Raw genomic sequence first — 27,348 nt, 5'->3', positions numbered from 1 at the left:
CCTAACACCCCACCTTGTGGCTGCTCATCTTTTGAAGTGCTTGTTGAATTGAACTAACCATTTGAGTTCATCACAACTGGTGATCTGACCAGATGTGGGGACCAAAGCCATGTGCACAGCCTGGCGGACGGAGCCACAGCCCCAGGGAAACGGCCAAGAGCAGAGGATGGGCTGTGTCGGCCACGCCGAAGCCCATCAGCCCAGGCTGAGCAAGACACACGGTCCACCAACTGGACAGAAGAGGAGGGAGACAACCTATAATGGGGTTACTTATATTGGCTTTTAGATGTGTCCCACTAAACCCTTAAACATAAATACCAAAGGAGGAGTTGTCATATGAAGTCCAAGGCCACCCAGCCTGGCAACTGAGCATGGGAGCACTTACTGTGCACGTGTCCAATCTGGAAATGCAGTCAATTTAACAGACCCTTTCATTGGCATCTCTGGGGAGCTGAGGGCAACCTGATTCATCAGAGCGGAGCAAGGAGGGGACAGCATGGAAGCCCAATGGAGGGAGGCAGGAGGTGAGGGCTGGTTATCCCTGGCACAGTCAGAAAGAGGCCAGAGGTGGCCCTGGATTTTCCCCCAGCCTCTGGCTTCCACCTTGTACCCACTGTGCCTGGGACCTAGAATCTTCTTTCCTCCTTTCTCACCAAAACTCTTTCCTCAGAAAAATATCTAGTAAATCCAGGCACACTGACCTACAAAATGCTTGAATTATTTTTGTCTTCTCCCCAGGGAGCATTGTGGTTTGCTTAAGTTAAAGGAATAGGCTGTTAGGATATTTTCAGAAGCCAGTGAACTTTTGAGAGGAACACCCATCTTGGCTTTGCCGGGACAGACAAGGACCTGCCTAGAAGGCCCTGAACGTGCCTATGAACTTAACAGGGCCCCATAGAGAATAACCAATCTCACACTGAAAGTAGCATGCTTGGCCTTTTGGTTTCAAATAGTGTCTGGATAGCAAACAATAAGAAGGGGGGAAAAAAGGAAAAATGGAAGAAGGGATTAAGGGAGGGAGGGAGAGATGGAGGGAGGAAGAAAACATCATTTTGAAGAATCAGAAGAGTCGAACTCTTTGGAGGGGTAGGGAGGCTGAATGAACTCACATAGGCCTTACTTCTAGACATTTTCTGGCAAGACTTTTGAATGATAAACGTAAAGAACATAAAATCATTCAAGCATCCTGGCTGAAAAGAAAACAAAACACAAAACAGCTTGTCCAGAAAGAAACAAAAGTCCACTTGGCTTCAATGTCAGATTTCAGAAGACAATGGAACAAGATTGTACAATGTTTTAAAGGGCAAAAATATTCTCACCCATAGAGTTCACATTTTGCCAGGCTGCCCTTTCCATCAAGCATGACAATAACAAAAGGTCCTGTTCTGGCATGCGAACCTGCCTGCTTCATGAAGCTTCCCAGAGAACACTGCGTGAGGGGGTCCATGTGACCGAAAGGAACTTGACCCCACATGGTGTGGCTGCAATAACCATGTCAAGGCCACACCCAGGCCATCAAGTGCATGTTGTGGTTCCTTCCACTAAACCTTATTTTCACTGACTGCCTTCCTTCCCAGGATGAAGGAACTGGGCTTCCAGGAACCTACTCTGTGTCCCACCCTGGCTGAGGTCACAAAGCACACCTACCTCCTCTCCTGCGTCTGCCCAGTTGAATGAAAACCTCCTAAAGATGCCTCTGTCTCTGCACTGGCTTTTTGGAGGCTTCTTGAGGTCCTTGAATCAACTCAGTGAGACTGTCTCCTGGTGCCCCATTTCTTCTCCAATCCAAGCAGCATGTAGCCTCCCGGAGTCCTCCCGGAGCAGGCTGCCTGCTCTAAGGGTCAGGCGAGCTGTCACCTTTCCAAAGGAAATGGCCATTCCTTGCTTCACTGAGTCAGTACCCTGCCCCATGCCAAACGCTGGAGAGGTCCCATCAAGAAACTGTCGGGCTAGTTATGGAGAGAAGCGTAACAGACACTCTAGGATGTTCACTCAACACCATTTCCAATCACCTCCCTCTTAGCCTATTTCCACTATAAAGGCTGGAAAACTAGACACTTTATGTCCCAGTTTCCATTGCAGCTAGGGTGGCCACATGACACACTTCTGGCTAGTGAAATGCAGGCAGCAGTTCCCAGGAGAGCTTTGCTTCTCTCACAGTGAGGCAGAGCTTGCCAGAAAAAAAATCTTTTCCCTTCTGGTCTTCACCTCTCTTCCTGCTGAGAACACAGATAAGATGGCTAGCGGTTCAGCAGCCATCATGTGATCATGAGGCAACAAGTCAGAGGACGAAAGCTACCGTGCTGAGCATGGTGATGCAGTGAGAGAACAGGTATCTCAGAAAGCAGCTGCACCAACCCTGAGCTGCCCACATCTGGATTTCATGTGAGATGAGAAAAAGAAGCCCCTAATTATTTAACACTGCACTTCAATTTTCTGACCCTTGCAGCCCGCTATTTTCCTAACTGCTACCAGAAGGTACATGAAATTAAGTAATAACAAAACCTCAACTATCAGACAGCCTCATTCTCTGCAGTCAAATTGCTCCAAATCTGAGGGTTTTCTGGTTTAAGCAATAAGGCCTTTTCCAAAATACTGTTTAAAAATATATTAGACATTAAACTTTTCCGATCATTCTGTGGTGAGCTGAGATAGACTGATAGCCTCACAACTAAGGGAAATAGATGCAGAGGGCTGGTAACCCATTTTCTAAATGACCTCAGATGTCTATCAATTTTTAATATTCCTTTGGCTTTTTATATCATCTTTGACTCCCCATTATCGTTCTCAAATCCCTACCTATTACAGGGCCTCTTTCTGCCTCTGATTTCCTGCGATAGGTTTAAATTGGCAGGTAGCAAATCTGCCAGAAGGGATTGCAAGTAAGCACTGTTAATGAGAGTCTGAGGGGTCTTTATGAGGGCAGAGCAAGATAAAGCTAGGGGCATAAACTTTCCTTCCAAACTTTGAACCGGATATACCTTAGCTTCCCAGAAGCCTTTTAACCATCTTCTTGGTTGTTAGCTTTGTCCTGGGTCGGTGAAGTCACGTGGGACCTGAGATTCAGAAATCTGAGGTATGGAGCAATAGCCCAAGATAAGTCACAAGAAAGCTCATGATGAGGATCAAACGAACACTCTCTGCAGGCAGGGTTATAAACACTCATGGGAGGGGGCGGTTCTGGGGGGCCAGAGTCAGAACAGTTTCATGGCAGAGGCTTGAAGAACGAGCAGGTCCTCGCTGGATTCAAATGAGGAAACTGGGCTTTCTAGGAAGGTGATAGCATGGGCAGAGTCTTAGAGGTGATGGCCAGTGGGCTCTGGCAGAGAGTGAAGGTGGTTGGATGAGGGGAAGTAGTGGCTGAGCTGGAACCCTCTGAAGAGCCCGAATTCCCCCTTCCCGGGGTACGGGGACCCCAGACAGGTCACGGAGCCCACCTTGTTCAGGAACCAACCGGGTGATGGCCCCTTGTTGTTGTGGCCAATACTAATCTTCATCAGCTGCCCCAAATCAGGGGCATCCAGCGTGAAATTGTCTTCAGCTGCCTTTTCAAAGTTTTTCTTGTCGCTGTCCAGCTTCCGCTCCCCTGTGTGCATAGGGAGACACACACGAAAATTAAAAACCAGAGGACAGGAAAGAACAAGCTCCAAGCCTTAACGGTCCACCTACTGAAGAATGGTCTCCAAAGTCAAGCAGGGGAGGAGGTTGTGGGATGGGGGAGAGTCAGTATGCGGGCACTCTCTGAAGTGCCTACACTTCAACTATGACCCTAAAACTGCTCTAAAAATACAGTTAAATTACACACAACATTCAACAAGGGTACCCTCACTCAGATCTATGGGCTCCTTAAGGCCTCCACCTCCAGTCAAGGCAGAAGCTTGCGCTGTGTGTGGCTTGTGCCTGGGATCCGGAACGGATTTCTGATTTCTGCCTTAGTCTGGAGTCCCCATCCTGCTCAGCCAATCTGCACCCCCATCCCTAGCCCCACCTGCTTGTCCTGAGCTAGGAGCACAGCGTGTGGTACCAGGCTGTGCTGGGACCCTGACAGCAGCACACAGACGTCCTCAGGCCTGACTCCTTTTTTGGAAAGCAGTGACGAGAGCTATCATCACACACTGCCAGTTGTTTAACATGGATTTTTTTCCCCTCACGTATTCCTTGCCACAATCCAAGAAGGAGGTGTTATCAACTCTGTCTTACAGATGAGGAAACTGAGACTTAGAGACATTTAATCACTTGCCAAAAGTCACACAGGTAATAAGCACGTCGTTAGGACTCATTCTAACCTGTTCCTTCTACTTTGCAATTTTCCACTATTATATTCCAAGCCAACAGGTCACAGGAACCCTTCCAGCCCCATCGAAGCACCGACTTTTGGTTTATGCCGCACCCTGTTTTCTTTTCTAAAATTCAATTTTTTAAGTTTTTCTAAATTTTAATTGCAACAATTCAAACATACAGAAAATAATACAGGATATCCATGTTCCCACCCACCTAGATTTCAGTTCATACAGATGTTAACATTTTGTCCAATTGGCTTAGACTTTTCTCTTTTTAAAGGAAATAAATCATGACAGATCTAAAGTCTCACTGTCCATCATCCCTACCCCCACTCCCTCCCTCAAATAAACACGATCTTTGCTTGGTATGAATTGTTGCCATGAATTTTTGTTTGCTCATATTTGTATCCATAAAGAGAATATACTACTTTTGCATGTTCTAGAATTTTACATAAATAATATTGTGTGCATCTCTGCCTCCAGTTCCTCATGTGTACAATGGGGATAATAACAGCACCACTTTGTAGGGTCTACTGTGAGGATTTATTGAATTGGTGCACACAAAGCACTTATCATAAGTACTGTTGTCATTGGGGCTGTTCTAGTTCCCCTGTTATCCCCGTGTCACCATCATCATCGCATGGCCTTGTGCAACTTCCTTTTTGGTTAGTATTATGCTTTTGAGATTACCCTGTTGAAGCTAGTAACTGGTTCATTCATCCAACTGCTGTATACTAGTCATTGAAGGAAGAAAAGACTGTTAGGTATGCTTTCTTCCACTGATGGACACTTAGGTGGTTTCTATAGTTTTCTGCTGTTGTAACTAGTCTTGACCTGGACTCTTTTGTACCTACCCTCTGCTGTACGTTTGTAAAAACTGGTTCTAATTTTGCACATCTTGTCTTCTGTACAGCCAGTATCTCATTTCATGACCCCCAAAGGGTATGGAAACCCTGTAGATTGATGAAAATCCTGTAGATGGTTGAACATGAAAGTTCTCTCCTCTCAAAAGCCACAGCGTTACTTCATAGATAATACTTTTTGAATTCTGTCTTCATTTCTGGCACCTGGAGACTTCTCTTTCTTTCTTATAAGCTCAGCAATGCATTTTGAATTTTCTAATATAGTGTGTCCAAAATCCACATAGCTTTGACTGACTCCTATGCTATTCCATTACATGGGAAGAAGCAGGAGAGAACCACCTGTCTCAGTTCCGCAGGCATGAATACCTGTAGCGGTATCTATGTTCTCAGTACCTGCTCATATATGAGGCCAACACGATTCTATCCCTGGCCCCTTTCTGGTCTGCCCAAAACCACTACATTGAATCAGGCCATGCCCAGCCACATCCCAAAATATATCTCAAGATGGACATGAAACTTAGGGAGATAAAGAAGGTAAGTGAGAATGACTTCCCTGGGATCGTGGAGCTTGGATTTGTTCTAGGATGCAGGAAAGTTTTAACTCAACTTCAACCCCAAGCATACCTTATTCTGAAGACACGTCTCACACATACATTTTATAAGCTGGGCACTGGGCTGCCCAGGGGAGGCCATGACACCATATTGCAAGAAGAGAGATGCTTGACAGACAAGCCTAGAGGAGACTGGCGCTGCCTTCCTCTTCCAGGATGGTGGGAACCAGCCCACCTGAGAAGGAGTTCTGGGCATGGCTTGTGAAGAAAAGACTTCAAATCTATTACCTGTGTCTCCGTACTCTCCAAAGATATTGATAAAGACATCAGCGTCCGTCCCTGCACCAATGATATCGCCAGTGCACACCTTGATTTCATACCGGTTACCTGGGAATGAGGACAGAAAAAGCCTCAGCTCATTAGGATACTGAGGAGAGAAGAACAGAGACCCCAAAGCAGCAACCACACTATCCGCCCTTCCCTCCAGCAATGCATGAACGGTCACCATTACTGTTAACAAGCAAGAAATAAGTTGCCTGACATTGGTTCCAAATAGTCATTGCTAATACATACATGCATTAAATCAACACATTGTCTACCTTAAACATACCAATGTTATATTTCAATAAAGCTTAAAAAAAACTCAAATGGTTATTGCTAAGCTGATGGCATCGCATAAATCAGAGGTAATGGAGACTTCTGTTTTCACCTACCTTGAGATGCAGGAATCAGCCCACATCCAAAGCATCACACTGACCCACCCCACCCGCATAGCTCCTCTGGATATTGAAATGCCTCCATGAACTGAGCCTCTGCCCCTACTCTGCCTTCTTCTCCAATCTGTTCTCCACACTTCATCGCAGTGTAACAAGTCATTGAAGAAAATGGATTCTGCAAATGAAAACTGTCAAGGCCACAACAAATGCTAAGACTAGAGGTGCCCACAGGAGCCAGCAAATGCATACTTTGGGGTTACCTCACTGAAGGACCTACATCTGCTTCCTGTATCTTTGCTCCATTCATTGAACAGAAATCTATTCTCTGTTACCCCCAAATGCTTCAGTCTTGGCCTTGCCTTTGAGGAGAGAGGCAAGGTGGGGCTCAATGTAAACTTGACAACATTCTGAGCCCTGCCCAGGTCTTCCCAGATGGAACCTGCCTTAGGGTGAGAAGCAAAGGCAGGGGTTGCTGTGTGGTGTGGGACGGGAGACCCCTCCAGCTTTTCTTTATGTGCCAACAATTCTCAGGGCTGAGGCAACTTTGCCTTCCCTTTTCCCTTTCTGCAATTGCTTCCTATGTTTTATGTAGTGGCATCTTTTGTTCAGGTATCTTATGCCCAGTAAGTGAAGCTGATAAAAATTAGAACTGTTTGAATTGAGGCCCAGAGTCAGCCCCTCCCCCAGCTTCTTCCTAGAGCCATGCCTGATGTCCCGGCCCCCAGGGGTCTTTCTCTTCTGCACGCCTTGGCTCTGCCATGTTGTCTGTGTCAGTGATTTCTAAGTTCGCCATCAACTGCCTTCTACTGTTTGCTGTTTCCTACAGGTAAGGCTTCTAAGTTCCTCAAGCATACTGCAGGGGACCCACAGAGGACACCCCACCCACACAGGCCTGAAGGCTGGTCTTTGACCTGCTAAGAACCCTGAGCCAGGAGGGAGCAAAAGCTTCTCTTTCTCTCTTCTATGCTCCCTTCCCCGTGGGGGAGGGAAGACCCTCCAATCCTTGTTCCCAACTGAAGGCTGCAGTAAGACAGTCACTCTAAGATTCCCACCCTTTCCTATTTCACCATGAAGACCCCTCTGAGATGGAAGACAGAATCGTGGCCTTCAGAGGAGACCAGATACAGGCAACCCAGAAGTCAGTGGCTTGAAACTTGGGCCATATTCAGGCTACCTGGGGAGCTTGTAAACAGGGCAGATTTCCAGGCTCCCCTCTCAGATTGTGATGCGTGATTGTGTAGAACCAGGAAAGCCTTGGCCATGACTAACTGATCTTGCCCTTGATTGTCTTCCAAGTTGCAGAGGCCTCCTGCTGAAGGGTTGGTGCTTTCCTCCCCAGGCAGGCAGGGCTTCTGGTTCACATTCTTTCTGAGGTCCAAGCCAGGGCTCACTTCACCCACAGGCAAGACCCCTTTGCAGTGTGGCAAGTTGCCCAGGGCCCCTTGGCTGGTGATGCCACAGTGTGGTGGCAGTTGGGAGAGTCTCTGAAGGCCATTTCTGGGCACTGGTCTGTCAGAAGGGGCAGCAGAACTCCAGAGGGCACTGGACACAGTGAAGCAGGAGAAAAAATGAGTGTCCAGGAAGCCTCTTGGGTGGAGTAGCAGACATTCCGAATTATTACAGAAGGCAGAATTAGAATGAGTGGGCTGAGTTATCAAGAGGGATATTTTAGCTCACCAAAAGCAACATTTTCTAGTAACTAGGGTTATCCAACAAGGAATGGGATGCCCTTGGGGGAAGTGAGTTTCCTGTCCCTAGAGATACCCAGGCATCCCTATCTGTCAGGGAGACTGTGGAGAATAGACTATAAGAGAGAGAGCGTGAGTGCACTAGCGGTCCTTCTCAATCTACAATTCCCTGACATTTGACCAGGAAAGACAGCTCTGCAGACTGTGGAAGGAAGCCGGGAGGTGAAGGGGGCATCTCAGAAGATGGAGGAGGTACCCAAGGCCCGTGCAGGTGAGGCCTGGGAAGCAGGGGCCCACTCGGCTTTGGGAACACAGAGCATGCCTGTCCTGGGAAAGTGCAGAAAAGCAGAGCAACAGGGCCGAGGTGAGGCAATGTGGAGACAGCCAAGGGGCAGAGATCCAGAGGCCAGACAGAGCTGGGGTGGGAAGGAGCTTCTAGGTCTTTCTGACTGAGGCAGACAAGGGACCCAAAGATCATGCAGTCAGGTGAACAGAGGGCAGAAGGAAGTCATCTGGGACAAGAGAGGACTGTCTTCTAACGTCTGAGAACTGCCCTGGGTCTCCACGTAGTTGGCTACATAGATAGCAGGATCTCTGTGTGTCGGATGACCTTCAACCACATTGGGGGATGGGGTGGGTGCGAGCGCTGCAGCAGGGTGGGCAGGCATAGGTCACAACCAGTTTTTAAAAGGTCCCACTGTTAGAGGGACAATGACACTGATTAGATTACTGTCCTCCCTCTCTGTTTTCTTTTTAACATTTCCTCTTCAAGCAGAATCCGACTCTCTGATCTGCTATTTCCCAAACGAGGCCTAGGGACCCATGCCAAACCTAAATTATAATTAAGTGCATATATCGATGAAAGAGCCCTGAATAAAAGCAGGGCTTCCTTCTCTCCCAGTTGGCAAACTATCAGAGCAGTGCATCAAACCTTTCTCCCCATGGTCATTTAAGAACGCCCCCAACTTCCGGTGATCAGAATTTCAATGAGTACAAACTTGCGCTTCCGGTTACAAGTGGATTTGGGTATGTTGGATTCGCTCCTGGTGATCACTGGGAAGGCAAAAGGTCCTCATGTGGAACGTGGCTGCCCAGGTGGTAACAGGCACCTGCTCACAAAGGGAGAGCTAAGGGCCAAAAATTCCCTGCCCCAGAGCAGAAGGGATCAAGGCAGTAGAGAAAGATGATGAGAAGAAAGGGTTAACAGAGGAAGGCCAGGGTTGACCTACCTTCTAGGGCAAATAATACTGAACATTCACACAGGCCTTACTGCCCACAAGGCACGAGGTGGTCCTTGAAGTCATCTGACCCACATAATGGCCACATGATACAGGCAGGACAGGTACTGTGGATGTTCTCATTGACAGATGAGGAAATTGAGGCTCAGAGGGCAAGGCGGCTTGCCTGAGGATAAGCAGCTGCTAAACAATGCAAGGAGGGGCTCAAAGCCAGGCCTCTTGTCTCAGGATCCAGAGCCTTTTCCAGAATACCTCACAGCTTCTGCTCTATGCCAGAGGTCAGCAAACTTTTTTTTTGGAAAGTGCCCCATAGTAAATATTTTAGGTCTTGCAGCTCACTGGGTCTCTGTCTCAACTATTCAACACTGCTGTTGTCTCACCAAAGTAGCCATACACAATATTATTAGTATATAAAAATTATGTAAACACGTGGGTGTGGCTATGTTCCAATAAAACTTTATGGACACAGACATTTAAATTCCATATAACTTTTCGGTGTCGTAAATATTATTCTTGTTTTGAGCTCCTTTCAACCTTTTAAAAATGTAAAAACCTTTCTTAGCTCAAGGTCCACACAAAAACAGGCGGCAGGAGGTGTTTGGCCCACAGGATGTAGTTGGCCAGCCCCCCTGCCCTAGGCTCTCAGGCATTGCTCTGTGTGTGTCTAGGAAGAACACTGGCTCCTGGAATGGGAGCAATACTGCCTGGTACAGGGATGGTCAGCTGCCGGCTGCAGGATAACCACAGCACAACCTAACCACGAGCTAAGCAGCTCAAATCTCCAAATACTGGGGAACTATTGTCCTTTCTCTGTTGAAGTGGAGGGGGTGAGAAGAAGCCTGTCCTGTGTGCAATGTGGGCAGGCAGGCCCAGCTTTCCCTGCCTGCATGATGCCGTGTGCCTGAGCTGAGCCTGACATTCCCGAGTCCAGTGGAATAGGGGTCTGGGCCAGGGTTTCCTGAAAGCGGGGACAGATGGCAGCACCAGTTCTGCAACTTTAGGCATTGTGCCTTCAACTCATTGCCTAGCTGAGGGCAGGCAAGGAACAGAGATGGGAAGAGGGGAGAAGGTCAAATTAGAGGAGGAGCTAGCAAGGATGGGAGAAATAGGGCTTAGTGACAGATCACGAGAATTGCTGCCCAAGCCAGGGTTGGCCTATGGTTTACCTATTTGGCATATTATCTGCTAGAAAGTTCTCCCTAGAACTGATTTTTCTCTGGCCTGTCAGTCGGGCTACCATTATCCTATACAGTGCCTCTGTGCAGATTAGAAAAAAGAATTCCTTCCTCAAGACACTTTACTGCCATCTGTTGGATAATTGTCATAATAAATGCACAAATCTACAGCCCTCCATCTCTTCACACAGACACACTTTTGCAGTGCACAACCTGCACAACAACCCAGCCTCCGTACCTTTTAGGCAATCGCCTTCTTCTCCTGTAGGCCACTATGGTTCTGAGAGGCCAAACTAATTTGATCATTGATCTGAAAAGTAAGCCATAAGGGACACAGACTAGGGATTAAGTTAATCACATAGGGCCTTCTAAAGCCAAACAAAATTGAGGTGAGGTCCTGAACTTATGAAGTCACCGGTATCAGCCTAAAGGCATTGCTGGCCTCAAGACCACAGTAGAAGGTGGTCTGTGTCCTTCTTGGGAGACAAGCCCAGCCTTGCCTCCCCCACCCCTCTTTTTTTTCCTCTGCAGGCTTCATGAAGCAGAGGCACAGTCTGCTTCTGACAAATGGGAAATCTGTCCCCTGCAGGCCAGCCGGAAGCTGCCTGAACAGACTTCCAGAAAAGGCAGGCACTGGCAGGCCCCAGCTACCTCCTGTGCCTGGTGCGCCGGCCGCCTCCACAGCCTCCCCTGCGCTGTCTGGAACAGTCAGCACACAGCAGTGACAAGACACATCTCCACAGAGCCACCTTGGGTGGCGGGAGGAGGCACAGCCATGAGGGGGCTGGAACCCCCAAATCCTGGTACCACATGCGCACTGAGCCTGGCTGAGCTGCTCATCATGTTCATAACAGAAGTCAAGCAAATGTCCCATAACTAAGCCCCTGTCCCGCTTGCTGATCCCACACCCACCATCATTTGAGCCGGAGAGAGAGAGAGCTCCAGGCTTTTTTAGGAAGCAGAGAATCATGAATGAACTGATGGTGAACTGACTCACCGAGTTTTTTTCCCTTGCCTTTCACCCATTCTCAGATCCTCTGTAATTAGATCATGTCTTTATTTATTTTGGCAGGTGAGGAGAGCAGAGGGGGGCTGTCAGGAGGATGACTGGACTTGATTTTATCCCCCCTTCCCGAATCTGCAACAGCTCACACCCTGACACCCATCACTTCCACTCACTGAGAGCCAGACACAGAGAAGTGAGACATCACAGGTGCTGCGTGGGAGACGAAAATGGTGAGGAATGAAATTCAGCAGGGCTGCCCTGGGGGTGGGGGATGAGGAGGAATGGTCTCCCCCAGCCAAGGAAGGCCCCTGACTACTCAAGCCTTCCCAGGTGCTGGGCGGGGGTGGTTAGCGGAACCCAAGGATGGGTGGCAATGCTACATGCCTGGAGCTGGGTCATGGCCACTGACCAATGGCCAATGACCCTCCCCTATACTGGCCCCAAAAGTTTTCCTCTTTTTTTCCCTTGGGTCCAGAGATCCAAATCTATCACCCAGATCCACCCTATTCTTCAAATAGGACTGGAACTTTTCTTTCTCAACCTGGCTGCCCTTGAAAATACATCCATTGATGAAAATAATAAGAGCCTCTGATGGTTACTGAGGACATACTATGGGCCAGTCACATCTATTGTCTCCTTTAATCCTCATCATGACATACCCTATTGCTGCTATTGGCACGATTTTCTGATGAGGCAACTGAAGCAGGAGGTTCCGAAAGGTAACGAAGTTCTCACAGTAAGAAAGGATGAAGCCCAGATAGGACAAGAAGGCACTCTCTCAGCTGTCATTTCACCCACCCTGCCAAGTCTAGCTTAAAGCCCATGTACTCCACTCCAGAACTCCTGGGGTCTGTGTCATTTACTTGGCATTTGACAGGCCACGGGCTGACCTCAGCTGAGCCTGGTTATACAATGACATTGAAACATCACTTTGTCATTAACTCATGGGAGGTAATCAAGAAAAAATACTCTAACTCTTTATCACCCCCCAATAAATATACAACTAGCACATTCTCCCAGGAAGCTGTTCAAGATAAGCCTGATGTTACCAGGAGTTGAAACATCGTATGGAACAGATCAGCTTTCTCCCCCTTAGCTCCTTGTGCTCATCCCCTTCATCCAGTTCATTGCCGAGCCCATGGAGCTCTTCCCGTGGGCCCCTCAGGGACTCTTCTTGGCTCTCACTCCTGCTGCTCCACAAAAGAGCCTTCCTTTCCGCCCCGGCAACCTTGGTTCCATTTCTTCCCTTTCCAGGTTCTACTCCAGTGCTGGAGTTTATCTGCCCATAGCGCTGGGAAACCAGCACATCTCATCCTCTGTTGGTGGAACGAGAGTCACGCAACCTTTCTAGAGGCAGGTGAGCCATTTGTGTCCAAAGCCTTAACATTCTGCAAACCCCTGGAACCCAGAATTCAATCCCTGTGCATAACAATGAGTTTATTCAAGGATATTGTGTTCATGGATTACCCATAGAGATGTCTGTCACAGCATTGTTAATAACAACAAATTAAGAACAACCTAAAAAGATCCCAAAAGGGGGATTGTTGGGGTGAATTATGATCTTCACTCATTCACGGAATACCATGTAACTATTTAAAACAATGGTTTAGAAGATTACTCAATGTTACAATATAGCATTAAGTGAAAAAAACCTGGTCACAAGTTGACCATAAGACAGTACTATTGAAAATCAATGTGTAATGTTTAATAGATTCATGCACAAAAATAGAACAGGAAGGAAATTCACCAAAATGTTAACAGGAAGGCTTCTAGGGCTAGCCTACAGTGATTCAGTTCAGGGTTCTGGGTTTACTCTCGGCTCCATCACTTATGTGCAGATTACTTAACCTCTCTGTGCCTCAGTTTCCTTTATCTGTAAAATTGAAAAATAATAATCCCTCCCTTGTGGAGTTGTTGTGAAGATTAGATAGATGATAGATAGATAGGTAGGTAGGTAGGTAGACAGACAGACAGACAGACAGACAGACAGACAGACAGACAGACAGATAGATAGATAGATAGATAGATAGATAGATAGATAGATTAGAATGATGCCTGGCCCTGATTAAGTGCCCAATAAATATGAACTATTATCATTTTGGGGTTATGGGATTACAGAAGAGTTTATTATTATTGTTCTTGCTTATTCACACTTTTAACATTTTTTATAGCAGCCATATTTTTCCCTGTAATTGAAAACTAAAGATCGAAGTCACCCAAAGTTAATACTTGAATAAGTCAAGTCCTCCATAGTCCAGAAGTTGTTGAGAACTCCTGCCAGTCTATAAGACATGCCTAAAGAATATCCACGTACACAGTAGATATTCTTACACCCTCAGGCTGCCTTCGGCACCAGGAACCTTTGATCTGGCCAGAGTGGTTATGAGGCTGGAGGATGGAGGGAGGAAGAGAAAACAGACAGAAGGGCCGCCAGGTGGACATCCAGCCCCAGGCAGGTGGGAACCCCTCCTATGACTCTCTCTGGGCTCGCTCTGGCCAACACTTGGATCTCAGGGGAGAAGTCCAGCAGGAAAACATAGGTGGCTGGACAGGACACCAACAGCTGGAGCAGGACCAAGGCCATGTCTGTCCCATAAGTTCAGCTTTTCATGCATACAAAATCAGCACTGAGAAAGTGCCGTTTCCAGTACTTTCCAGAGAAAGTAGAACTAAAAGGTTATTATATAAACACCTATTTGAAAATCAAAATAATCAAGTACAGGCCAAATATGCAATTTCTTGCACTTCTTAAAAGTTCTGCCTGCTCAATTAAAAGGGAGTGTAACTGATGGTGGTCCCAGGGGGCCTAAGGCCACAGTGAAGCTGTGAGTTGGAGGGTCTGTTCCCAGCTGGGTGAATGAGATACAGAGCCTATCAGTTCCCCAAGTAGTTTATCAAACTCCTCTCAATCATGAAGTCTTAGCCTGGGCATCACCTCCTCTAAGAAGTCCTCCTGATTCCCCCTTCCTCTGTGCTTCCATTGGTCATCCATCAGAGCATTTTATCCCCTTGCACTGTGATTACTTGCTGACCTGACTTTCTCCCCTTTATACTCTAGGATCCTAAGAGAAAAGCCTGTACAAATTAACCCTGAGCACAGGATCAGGTACATAGAAGGTTCCCAATAAATGATCACTGAATCACCGAATGGCCGAATTGGAGGAGCATGAGCTGGCATCTAGGTAACCAAGAGCAGATCACTTAACTTCCTAACGCTTCCATTTTCTCCTCTATAAAATGGAGGGGGAATAGATAAGGTCCCTTTTGGTTCTGAAATTCTCTGATACTCTTCAGTGGGGCCTCATTCAAAGCAGTTCTCTTCTTCCCACTCTTTCCGGAGAGGATTTTCTGCAATGCGAGGTGGGAGCCGAGGGGGTGGGCGGGAAGCTGCTGTGAGGTTCAGAGGAGGAGAGCGTTGCAGGGCTGGCCCAGCTCTCCCTACCCTGAAGTCCTCACAGCTGTGAGTCCGTGGGCCCAGGACTACCTCTGTGTGGTTCCAAGGAACAAGGACTCCCAAGCAGCACCTGCAGCGACTAGAGCTCAGAAGGCCCTGGGGAACGTTTGTGCTGGGTGAAGGGGAAATGTCAGGGAGAAGGAAGAGAATTGGAAAGAAAGACGTCCCCTGCAGGCTTCAGCAACAATCAAGTTTATGAATCTATTCCCAGGTGTCTAGATAAGCCTGCCGATTGTAGAGGGGAGCCTGGCACTGAGTAGTTCCAAAATCCTTTTCGATTCTGAAAGGTCAGAATCCCGAGTCTGTGCGTCTCAGAGTCAGAACAAGCCAGAGTGTGGGGGAAGGAGATGGGGAAACATCAGGATTGCAACAACCACCACGATACTTGCAACATTTACTGAGCACTTACTCATGCCCGGCACTGCACTAAAGTCTTTTATATAAATTTCCCCAGTTAATCAGCTCAACCACTTTATAAAGTGGGAGTTCATGTTATCTGCATTTTACAGATGAGGAAATAGAGGCACAGAGCTTACGGCGCCTGCTCACGCTTACATAACTGGTAGAGTGGCAGAGCTGGGTTTTGACCAGAAATTGGGGGGGGGACTATGCAAAAAGTTGGGGAGTATGAGAGAAAGGGGGATGAAATGGGGAAGGAATATCCACAGCAGAAGGGAGGGCACCAAAAGCCAATCTCCTCTTACCTTGTGGAGGAGGGCTAGCCCTAGGCCCGTCCTTTTCTGTTTGGTTGTGAAGGTAAACACTCTACTAATCTTGAAAAGACCCAAGAGGCCTCCTAGTACACCCATTTTACAGGAGGAGAAACTGAGGCTGGGAGAGGAACTGAGATCTGCCCCAGGTCTCATCACTAAGGGGGCAAAGTCAGAACTAGAACTCAGGGTGTATAGTCAGTCCCCTGAGCTTGTGACCCTGGGAGCTATATTTTCAAATTAATGATCTAATTACTCTCTGGTATCATCCAATAGAATCTGGGAACAAGTCAAGGCTTCTGGTTTATTTGGCAGAACCCTCACGATGGGAGTGTTTTCCATCAATCACCTAGGCTGCTTTTATTTTGCATTTGTTCTTGCACCATGCAGACCTGGTAGGTCCACAGTCCACTGCAGGCAGGCAATTTGCACATATCCCTACTACTTTAATCACAATCCCTTTCTTGTCCCCTCCTTTCTCCAGATGCACCCTGGGTACTCTGCCCAACATGGTCTTGCTGAGACTGGGTGCACGTCTGGAGCTGTGTAATAATCATTGTGTAGCACAGGGTGGGCTGTATGAAATTATAACCCAGTTACCTGATGAAATAACCAGGAGTGGGAACAGTGATTGTGCTGGACAAACACAATCCCATTTTTACCCATTCCCCGGGCCTCAGGCAGCTCTCAGCCCCAGCAATGGCTGTCCCATTTGATAATAGCACTCTTTCCTCCAACAACCAGCCCCTTGGTCTGTTTGGAGCATAACACAAAACTGGCTGCCCGCATATTTATTATTAATCCACCAAAGAAGACAACGCTCCTTAGAAGAAGGCTTATCCCGCAGGAGCAGGTCCCAGCTGGAGCAGGGGACGGGGTCCAGGACCTATCTCAAACTGGGCCCTTCTGAGGGCAAGGGCCCTCTCTGCTGTCGGCGGGGCCAGGGTCTGAAACATTGATGAGCTGTTGTGCCCGGTAACTGACAGTCCTGGGGTGTGAACAGCCCCCAGGCCAGCTGGAACTCAGCTCTTGGCTTCAGAGGCCTGTCTCATTGCCAAGTTGACAGAGCTTTCCCTAAGCAATGTGCTGTGGGCTCAGGACTAATTTAAGCCACGTGATCATCACAATGCTTTTCAAGGTGGGAGGGTTTGCGGGTTGGTGTTGGGATGAGGACAATGACTTGGCCAGAAGGCAGGAAATGACATCATATCAGCAGTGAGACGCCCAGGCCGGTCTACCCTAAACAGGTCTAACCGACACTGCCCTACCAAGTGACAGCCCCTGGCCCAGGCTCCTTCAAGACCCAACACTGGGTCATCCCAAATCTACCCAGAGAGATCACACCATCTTATACCACCTTGTCTAACTCAAACATCATCCCCACGTCCCCTCCCATCCTACGATTCTGCTCTCCAATCCCACCGCCAGCCTCAGGGATGTGCCCTGAGTTTCCCTGAGACCACAGAGCAGTGCGTAGTCCTGTGTTCTCAGCCTGTGCAACTCACAGAGTCCTTACCAACTGCACCGGGGTGTTTGTCCCATGCATGTCACACCAAAAGTAACAACAGCAAGGTAGGGGGAGTGAAATCAGTGGGCAGGAGACACCTGAAGCCAGGCAAGACAGCTGAGGAGACACTTAGCTAGCAGAATACCAGGGACAGCCAGCCCAATGAGGGACCTCAGAGAACACCCAATACAATCTTCGGATAAGAGGAGGGGCAGCTCGGAGAAGACAAGTAACTTGCCTAAGGCGTATAATGACCGAGGGCCGAGACTGGAAGCTAGTCCCCCACCTCCAGCAGAGCTCTTTCCAACCAGCTTGCATCTACACATGACCCTCCCCACACACACATGAGCCTGTTTCTTACCAGTCTTCACCTGCATTCCTAGGTCCCAATGACCAAGTTGGCAAATACCAGTGAAAGTGTTACCCCCAGAGAAACTTGGGCTTGGCAGGGGAGACCAGATAGACACATAGTAAGTAGTTAGCACCAAAAAAGGCAAAGAGCAGTCCCTGAGATCTGGTGTTTCTCAGCAGTTTACCTGTCTCAGAGCACCTGGCTACAACCCACGCCATCAGCCACGATGGCTCATTCTGGCTGTGATTCAGCCAGAGTGAGTCTGAACCTCAGGGGATAGGTTGCAGAGTTCCTCCTCTCTGCCCATGAGATTCCTTGCACATCCCCTGACTATAGCTGAGGTAGGGGACCCCACAGAGAGCCACTGCACTACAGTGGATGGCACAGACTTCAATTTCTCTGGAGTTTGCAGGGGCCGGGGGACCCAAGGCAAGGGAGCAGATGACTCTTTCCAGAGAGGCTGGGGCTTGAAAGCCAATGGGTTTGGATGGCATGAAGAAAACTGAGGGAGAGGATGAAAGAGAGCAGTGAGGAGAAGAGACGCTGGCCTTGACATTTCCTCTGACCCTGGTGTATGTGTTAATGGTGGTTTTCTCTCTAATTGACTTGGGAGCACAGAGAACCCACCCAGGCAGCAATCAGGGAGACCCCTGGGGCTCCGGGGAGACCAGCCCTGCTGGGTCTTTGCTGGGCTTGATGGATTGGGGCCCGAACCCCTGTCAGTGGTCTGTCTTCCACTCCACAATCTGGGGGCCGGTGGGGAGAGGGTGTCTCATCATGTCCCTCAGGCCTCACTCCCATTTCCTGTGGGTCCCTTGAAACCTTCTCATGCCCTGTTAGTGCTAGAGAGAAGTCATGTTCAGAGCCACTGCCTGCCAGACACTGAAGCCAATGCAATCTGAGCAAATAGCTTGAGAAATGGGAGCTGCTAGCCTGAGACTAACCTTCATTGCAGGTGCAAAGTGGGGATAATAATAAACTTCACCACTTAGGAGTGCTCTGGATTTTGAATAAGATGCTAATTGTGTGCACATGTAGACACGGGCTATAGAAGCATATTGTCCAAAGGTCACGTGGCTAGTAGGTGGCATTGTTGGGATTTGAACCTAGGACTCCAACCTGACACATGGAGCTCTGAACCACGACACCCTCCACCCTCGTTGTGGGTGGGTGCCTTGTACTATGGCCATCTGTTTCCTCTACTGGTCTGTGAGCGCCTGGAGGGCCAGGACCGTGTCCTTACACCAAATCCAGTATCTAAGAGCAGCTCAGGGGGGCATCACTGATGGCAGTTGTTATTGGTGATACTTCAATCCGAGGCCTGGGAGACCACATTGAGATTCAGCCAGGGGCTGCCATGCGTGTGTAGGTGTCCTCTGTATTCTGAGTTGTCAACAGAGTGAGCCATTCCAGACAGGATGTAAGAAATCCTCCAGAAAGGGAGTCAGGCTTCCATGGCAAGGGAGGGAATGCCAAAAGGCAGATGGCAAGAGGGAAAGCTCACTACATTTCTGGAGCAATTTGATAGCCAAGGCTGTGTTCCCACAGACAACCAATGCCGATATGCTGAAAACGTGGCTGCCAGACTTCCCCAGGCCCCAGAAAGTACAGGACCCCTGACACCTGTTCTAAGAGGGAGACAAGCATAGAGACAGAGGCTGACTTCCTGTTGGGTGCACGTATGTCTGAGATTCTTAATCAGGAGGTGTGATGTCTGCCTGCACCATTCCACTGCAATGTGGGGAGGGAGCCAGCCAAGACTGGGACCAACCCTGCTGACTCCCCATGGGGATAAGTCAGGAGAATCCGGGAGGCTTCTCCAGCAGCCTGAAGTCCTGGGCAAGAACTGAGGACTTGGGATGGAGATGGCATTTTCATCCTTTCTTCCAGGTAAGTAGGAGCCCTTTGACTGCAAAGCCAATATGGTACACTCTCACTGCTACAGAAAAAAACAGCAGGTGATGGAAGGAGAACTGACTCCGGGTGGTGAACACACAAGGTGAGATATAGATGATGTATTACAGAATTGTACACCTGAAATCTATGTAACTTTACTAACCATCGTCACCCCAATCAACTTTAATTTAAGAAAAAGTTAGTGGATATTTAGAATGAATTAAAGAAACAGGACATCAAGAATTCCTGAAAAGCCAAAACAATCTTTAAAAAGAAGAACAAAGTTGGAGGTCTCATACACCTGATTTCAAACTTTCTACAAAGCTGCAGTAATCAAAAGAGTGTGGTACTGGCATAAGGACAGACATTTACACCAATGGCACAGAACAGAGAGCCCATAAATAAACCCTCATGTCTGTGATCAATGATTTTCAACAAGTGGGCCAAAGCCATTCAATGGGTAAAGCAGAGTCTTTTCAACAAATTATTCTGGGAAAACTGGATATCCACATGCAAAGGAATTAAATTGGACTCTTACTTTCCATCGTATGAAAAATTAACTCAAAACAGATCAACTCTTACTTTCCATCGTATGAAAAATTAATTCAAAACGGATCAAACGGATTTGGTTTAGTAAGAACTAAAACCAAAACACTGAAGAAGAAAACTTTTGTCATGGGACAAAAGCTTCATAACATTGAATTTGGCAATGATTTCTTGGGTATGAAACCAAAAGTACAGGCAACAAAAGAAAAACAGATAAAATGGACTTCACAAAAATTAAAAATTTTTGTATATCAACATACACCCACAGAGTGAAAAGGCAGCCCATAGAATGGGAGAAAATATTTTAAATCATATATCTAGTAAGCAGTTAATATCCAGAAATACATTCTAGATAGAGGCCTACAACTCAACAACAAAATCAGACAACCTGATTGAAAAGGACTTGAATGGATAGTTCTCCAAAGAAGATGTACAGATGACCAATAAGCACATGGAGAAATGCTCAACATCACTAATCAGTAGGGAAATGCAAATCAAAACCACAGTGGAGATACTACCCTCACCTATGAAGATGGTTATTATTTAAAAAGAAAATAACAAGTCCTGATGAGGATGTAGAGAAATTGGCACCCTTGTGCACTGCTGGTGGGAATGTGAAATGGTGCAGCTGCTGTGGAAAACAGTATGGCAGTCCCTCAAAAAGTAAAATTACCATATTCTATTACGTAGAATTATCATATGATCTAGTAATTCTACTTCTGGGTATAAACTCAAAAGAACTGAAAGCAGGGATGCAGACAGATATGTGTACACTAATGTTAATAGCAGCATTATTCACCAGAGCTAAAAGGTGGAAACACCCCAAATGTCCATTGACAGATGAATGAATAAATAAAAGATGGTAGATACATACAGTGGAATATTATTCTGCCTTACAAATAAATGAAATTCTGAGACATTCGACAACATGGATGACCTCTGAAGACATTATGCTAAGTGAAATAAGTCAGTCACAAAAGCATAAATACTGTATGATTCCACTGATGTGAGACTCCTAAGTAGTCAAATTCCAAGAGACATAAAGTAGAATAAAAGTTACCAGGAATGGGGAAACAGGAATATGAAGTTATTGTTTAATAGGTACAGAGTTTTGGTTAGGGAAGATGAAAAAGTTCTGGAGATGGAGGGTGATGTCATCACACAACAATGTGAATTTACTTAGTGCCACTGAATTGTACACTGAAAACTGTTAAGATGCTAAATGTAATGTTATATGTATTTTATAATAATAATAAAAGAAGCAGGACGATGGAGTCAGGGGGCCCCTTGCACTCTCTTCCGATGAGCTCCATCTGGAACACAAGGTTCCAGCCTAGGAGGTCCATTCTTGAGGGTCACTGACAAACCAGAAATACTCAGGAGGCAGGCTGGACATGGGCTACAAGAGGTGAGGCTGAGGAACCTGGGGATGTGATCCTGAGAGCAGAGAAGCCTGCCTTCACACCGCTGAAGGGCGGACATGAAAACATACACCGTGGTGTGTTGGGAGGACCAGAACAGAGAAGCAGAAGTCTTGCGGAGACCGGATGGGGTTTATATTCAGGCAGGTCTTTCTGACTACCAGTGCCGCGTAGCAGTGGAATGGGTTGTGACTATCCAACACTCAAGAAAGGCTGGATTCAAACTAGGGCTGGAGAGGCCACTGGTGGGGATGCTGTGGAATGGGATTCCTGTGACAGGAGGAGATTGGTCCAATGGACCACGATGAGCCCTCCTCGTGATTCCTCAAGCTTTGATCTCTTAGGTGCCAGACTGTCCTTGGACTTGCCCTGCCTAAGCGACAGGCAAAAAGCATATTCCCCCAAGAACTAGGAGACTCACATTCTAGTTCCAGCTCCATCAGTGATTGGCTGTTTGATCCTGGAGGAGGCACCACCTCCCTGGACCTCGTTTACTCACCTGTGTAATTAACACCTGCCAGCCTTTCCTCACCTCCTCAGCCTTAGAGGTGTGGGAAGTGAAGCAAGGACTTGTGAAGAAGAGAGCCCAGATGCCTTCTCAGCCCTCCTCTCCCCCTCCTGGCTTTCCCTTCCTCCCAGATCGGGGCTGGCAGTGTTTCCCAGGGTGCCGTTTGCACACACCTGGTGGTATTCTGGATGCTACGTGGGATACGGGACGGTTCTCTGTACGAATGTAAACCTGATACCTGTAGCAAATGATAACAGTTTTTCATGATAGTAATATCACCATTCTTTGAACAATAAACTTACAAGTTAATGTAGGTTGCAAAAAGTGAGTTAAAAGAAGCAGTAGTAAATAATAAGGGTAGTGGTGGTTGAATAAGGCAAAAATCTTGAAGGTGGAATGTGTGTTTAGGGATCACTGATGGATTCAGGAGATACACCATCCTGGCTCCCAGGCCCCACAACAGATCCCCAGGGCCTGGCAGTCAGACCCAGAGGAAACCAAGGGGCAAAGCATTTGGGCTGGTCCTACTGCCTGGTTTCCTTAAGGTGCCAGGTGCAGCGATTTCACCAGCCAATTGAGAACAACTAAGAAATTGAACTTGGTTCTGGGATCCTCCATCCACACAACTGGACGTTGACCAGCTTCTGCCTCCTTCTTTTGGCAACACTTCATGCCTACCTTCTCCCCAGTGGGCTCCAGGAAAAGGGGGCCCTGATCATGTTATTGACCCCCAAAGTGCCAGGAATGTGTTGGGTGCCTCCCCTAAAAGGCACATGTAAAGAGAAGCCTAGAGAGGAACGGGTAATCTCCATGGCAGATGAAGCAAGGTGCCCTGAGCAAGAGCCGATGTTTTTGTCCAGGGAAGCCGTCACCTGCACCACAGGTGGGGCAAGCTCCCCTCATGCCTGAGCCTTTAAGCAGGGTGTGCAAAATCCCCTTCACAGGAACCATCTAGAAACCTGATCACGGTCCAGTTCCCTCCACTCCCACCACTATCTGCGGGTCACATCGGTCAAAGGGTCAGTTGGTCAGCCTAGAACAACTGCCTTCCCTGAGGAGCAGGAATGAAAGAAGGTTCCAGATAATTATCAGCCAGAACTTCAGGAGATGGCTCTCAGAGGTGGAGAGAGGGAACAAGGCCAGCTAAGGATCCATCCTCCCTTGGTGGGTCGTGATGGGGGTGGAATATACACTGAAAGTGTTCCCTTTCCTCTCTCCTCTTTCTGTTATTGCCAACCTCCCACGTTTTGAAATATTGTTACCTATTAAACTGCATGGATGAAGAAATAATTACCATCCCCATTTTGATCATCACAGACCTCTGATAACAATCAAAAATCAAGTTCAATAATTACAGGTGAAAAGTAAAGAAACTTAACCTTTGGTTTACCAACATAGTCATTTGAATATTTGAAGATCCTGGGTTTCATTCCTTCTGGAATGTAGCCTGGAAATACTAAAACTACAATGCCAACTATCCTATAAAGTGGTAAGGGGGGCGCTCAGGCAGCCTGGCTCAGGGATAGGGTCAGAGGGTATCTTTGTCTTCCCTTTAGGAATCAAGAAAACACTACCTTGTATGATTCTTGTGGGAAGCTGGAGAACCCCCGGGTTACATTAATTCTTTCTCCATGGTGACTTTTTGGAAGTTCTTCGCTTAACAACCCATTCTTTCAAATGCCATATGCATAGAAAAGACTGGAAATGATTGCATAAAAATATCAGAAGTGATGTTTTTCCAGGTGATGAAATTAACAAGTATTCTTTTTTTATGTTTGCGTGTCTCTATTTTCTAAAATTTCTGTAATGATCAAATGTGGCTTTTGTAATAAGAGAAAAGATCAATAACATATCTTTTAAAAAAAGAATCAATAAAGTTGTAAGTTATTATCATGAGGATCACAGAGGAGAGAGGCAAGCATTCAAGGTAGGAGGTGAGAGATCAGAGGCAGACAGAAAAATTAAGAAAGGAAGCCCACTGAGACATAGGGTGTGTTTGTTTCTGCCCAGCTGGGTTGCAAAAGACGGTGGAACTTGGCGACCAACGATGCGTGGTGGAAGGCAGCATCCAGCATGTTGTACTGCAGGGTGGCCATGGGAAAGTCACTTCTCGTGGCTGCCAAGTGCCTTTCTGTCCGACAGCCCATGACTCTGTGGGAGCAGGGAATTATGATGATGCCCCCCTTTTGGGAAAGGCAAATGTGTTCAACAATGAGGTAAGGTGAGCTCATCACTTCAGGGGACAAAGGTGTGATAAAATCAGACATGGGACATGTGTTTTTACAGGCTTCGTTCCCCTGCCTCCTGCTGAGCTAAAATGACTGAATTGAAGGCCTTTGGCCAGCGATGTACTTAAAATTGTTTCACTCATACAATCAGGAGTCAGGGGCAGCACGATGGAATGCTGGAAGCGCTGAGTTCTGACCCCCGTCCCCCATGCCCTAGCGATAACTCGCCTTCGTTGGGCATCAGAAGGAAGGCAGGAGAAGCTGCCTTTGAACTCAGAGGGACGTTCGATAGATACCTATCAACACGCGTTTCTGCAAACACTGGATGTGCTCAGGGCTGCTCCTGTTCTCCCTCATGCCTCTAGGTCATCTTATAGTTCCCACTTCCTTGATCCCCCAGACCATGTAAGCTTGCTCTTGGAAGGCCACAGGGAAGAGATGGGGTTTCACCCGGGCCCTACTTGACAGGAAGACCCCGGAGGATGGCAAGGGGTGATGGGACAGCTCAGAACAAGACAGAGGCCTGGATGGGGGGTACAGTGGGTAGGCCACGCTGACACTGACCTCGGGGCACTTCCATGGGGCTGAAGCTGGCCAACAGGTCACGGCACCACTGGCGGTCACCTTCCAGGTCACTCAGCCAGCTGCAGCAGTTGAAGTAATAACGGAGGTGAGGCCGCTTTAGGTCCGTCAGAATCACACGGTCTAGGTACCAGCTGGGACTCGAGCCCGTGTTGTCATGTTCGATCCTGAGGCAGAAGCAGATACCCACAGTGTCACTGGCAGATGGAGACAATGCCCTTCCATGCAGGAATAGCCAAATGTGTACTCCAAGGAGAGGTTCAATCATTTTGTTGTTGTTACTTTACCTCTCCAACCTCAGTTTCCTCATCTATGAAATGGGGATATCTTATTAATGATGTGTTTCTTAATGAGGATTACATTGTTACATTGCCTGCAAGGAAATATTGCCTTCCATAGAAAATCCAGGATTGCCAAGGCTCGCAACAGGACCATCACCAGTTTCCCCTCTCTCCCTGACTCCCTCCCAGACCCCCCAGATACTCTCCTTGGTCCTATTACCCAAAGGATTCTCCCATAGCCATCTCGACTGGTACTGTCCCATAGAAATATCACATGAGCTGCATGTGACAGCCACATATGTAATTTTGTATCTTATAGTAGCCACATTGAAAAAGAAACAAAGAAACTGGTGAAATTAATTTTAATAATATATTCTATTTAATCCATTTATCATTTCAACATGTAACCATGTAAAAATTTATTGAGATATTTCACATTCTTTTTCTTGTACTATATTTTTAAAAATACGGTGTTTTTATGTGCACAGCATGTCTTGATTTGGACTAGTCACATTTCAAGTTCTCAATAGCCACAAGTGGCCGGGGGACTGCTGTACAGCACAGCACAGATCCAGACTCTGCATAGTAGGGCCCCCAGTAACTTCCCCCACTTCCTATAGCGCCCCTCATCCTTGGCAGCCCAGGTTTCCTCTCTGAGGTCAGTTTCTTCCCCAGAACTTGACGCTTAGACAACCTCGCTTTGCACCAAGCTTCTCATCCCTGCCTATCACAGTGAGACCTTTCCTTGCAGGACTTAACAGGACAAATATAGCTTCATCTAACACACAACCCCGTATGTGTCACGTGAATGGCACATATGATATAGACAGAATGCAGGCCTATATCTGACACAGAGCCTGGCACATAGTAGGACTTCATCTTAGTGGTCTCCTTTCCCCACATACCGAATAAAATCTTTAAAAGAAAAAGAAAAAGAGTTGAGTCTTTGGTCACTCCTCAAAGGACACAAGAAGAGTAATCAACACCCAGAAAGGGTCCAACATGACGTCAGTTCCTACTGTCCTTTGCCTGCATCTCACACTGGCCCTGGCCAGGGGCCAGAGTCTCACCTGATTTTGTAGATGAGGCCTACGTTGTTTGTTCTTACGCGGAACACGTCAGTGTTGGCTTTCGCAAAGGCAGACTGACTCCTGCAATGAACGGTGCACAGTTAGCACAGATCAGTGTTGGGCTCACAGGCCAGGGAGAAAAGCCAAGGGCTGGCACCCCCTTCCTCCTCCACCGTCCCACTCCTAGGAAGTGCTACAGGAACTGGTCCCATTCTGACATTCCTTTCTCATGTGATTTGGAGAGGCAGAGGGCAAGGACGGTTAGTACTCATTCCTTGCCTTCACACTCAGGGTCCCATGTGATCCTTGCCATGTGTTGTCCAAGCAAGTGTGATGGGCAACACTAGCCCCACGTTACAGACAAGTAAACTGCTAATTGTTAGCAGAGCTGGGACCAGAACCTGGCTCGCCAAAGCCGTGATCCAATGCCCTCTGGTTGTTCTGGGTGGGGACAGTGGAGGAGGAAGGACGGCGTGATGGATGCCATGCTGCCCTCAGTTCTGCAGGCTTTCTGGTCCCTCTTCCTTCCTTGCCTTGCTCTTGCTGGGGAAAGTAGCAATGGCAGCCCCCAGTGGATGCAGAACTTGGGTGGGGGTCCATGGTCCTGCCAGTCCAACAAGGAAGAAAATGCTCTACCCAAGTCAGCAACCGGGGAAATGAGGTGGTGAGGAAAGGCGTATCTGGCACCCTGCAGATGGTGCAAACGGAAGCAAGCTCACCTGAGACGTTCCGCAGTGAGCCCAGCCTTGGGAGCACCCTTTTCCGATCAGTGTAGATGGGAGGGCTGGAGCCGACTGGCTACGGACTCCTCAGGGAGTGGAAGCCTGAATCTCAAGTGGATATCTGCCCCTTCCCCTGTGTGGGCCAGGACCCGGGCTGTTTCCGCCCGGGACTTTTCGCAGCTCTTCCGGCAGGCACTGTCAGTGATGCCTCTGCAGGGCCAAGAGCCGTAGACCTCCCTCGGTGCCCCCGGCTCTCGGCACCAACACCCAGCCCGTGGGGCAAGAAAAGTACAAAGACATACACCTGTTTATTGGACATCAGTGTGTTTCAGAATAAAGAGGGAGAAGGGTCTTCTCCCCCAAGCAACAAGACTCAGACTCCCTCAGTAACAGAAGGCTTTTAAGGTTCTCAGAGGCTGTGATTCTGCAAACAGACCCACTTTGGCAAACAGCCTGCCCAGGGAGATGTCTCCTTACAGTGGGTATATCATGAGACATGGGCCTGTGGCCCTCCTAAAGCAGTGCGGAGCTCATGAAATCGGGGCGGCCTTATC

General features: G+C 47.7%; 1 protein-coding gene across 3 annotated transcripts in view; it reads right to left on the bottom strand.

The window, feature by feature from the left end:
- LOXHD1 (lipoxygenase homology PLAT domains 1) overlaps positions 1 to 27,348 on the bottom strand; it is a gene marked incomplete at its 5' end in the record, with an annotated part of 134,435 nt that overhangs the window by 96,342 nt on the left and 10,745 nt on the right. For all 3 annotated transcript variants that reach the window (XM_081078305.1, XM_081078306.1, XM_081078307.1), the window contains 4 exons: positions 3,438 to 3,586; positions 5,983 to 6,081; positions 24,704 to 24,888; positions 26,073 to 26,153. In XM_081078305.1, the coding sequence (XP_080934431.1) occupies positions 3,438 to 3,586; positions 5,983 to 6,081; positions 24,704 to 24,888; positions 26,073 to 26,153 (514 nt within the window). The remainder of the gene's footprint in view (positions 1 to 3,437; positions 3,587 to 5,982; positions 6,082 to 24,703; positions 24,889 to 26,072; positions 26,154 to 27,348) is intronic.

This window comes from Rhinolophus hipposideros, assembly GCF_964194185.1.
Source record: "Rhinolophus hipposideros genome assembly, chromosome: 17".
NCBI classification, from domain to species: Eukaryota; Metazoa; Chordata; class Mammalia; order Chiroptera; family Rhinolophidae; genus Rhinolophus; species Rhinolophus hipposideros.
This window is presented reverse-complemented; position numbering and strand designations above follow the sequence as displayed.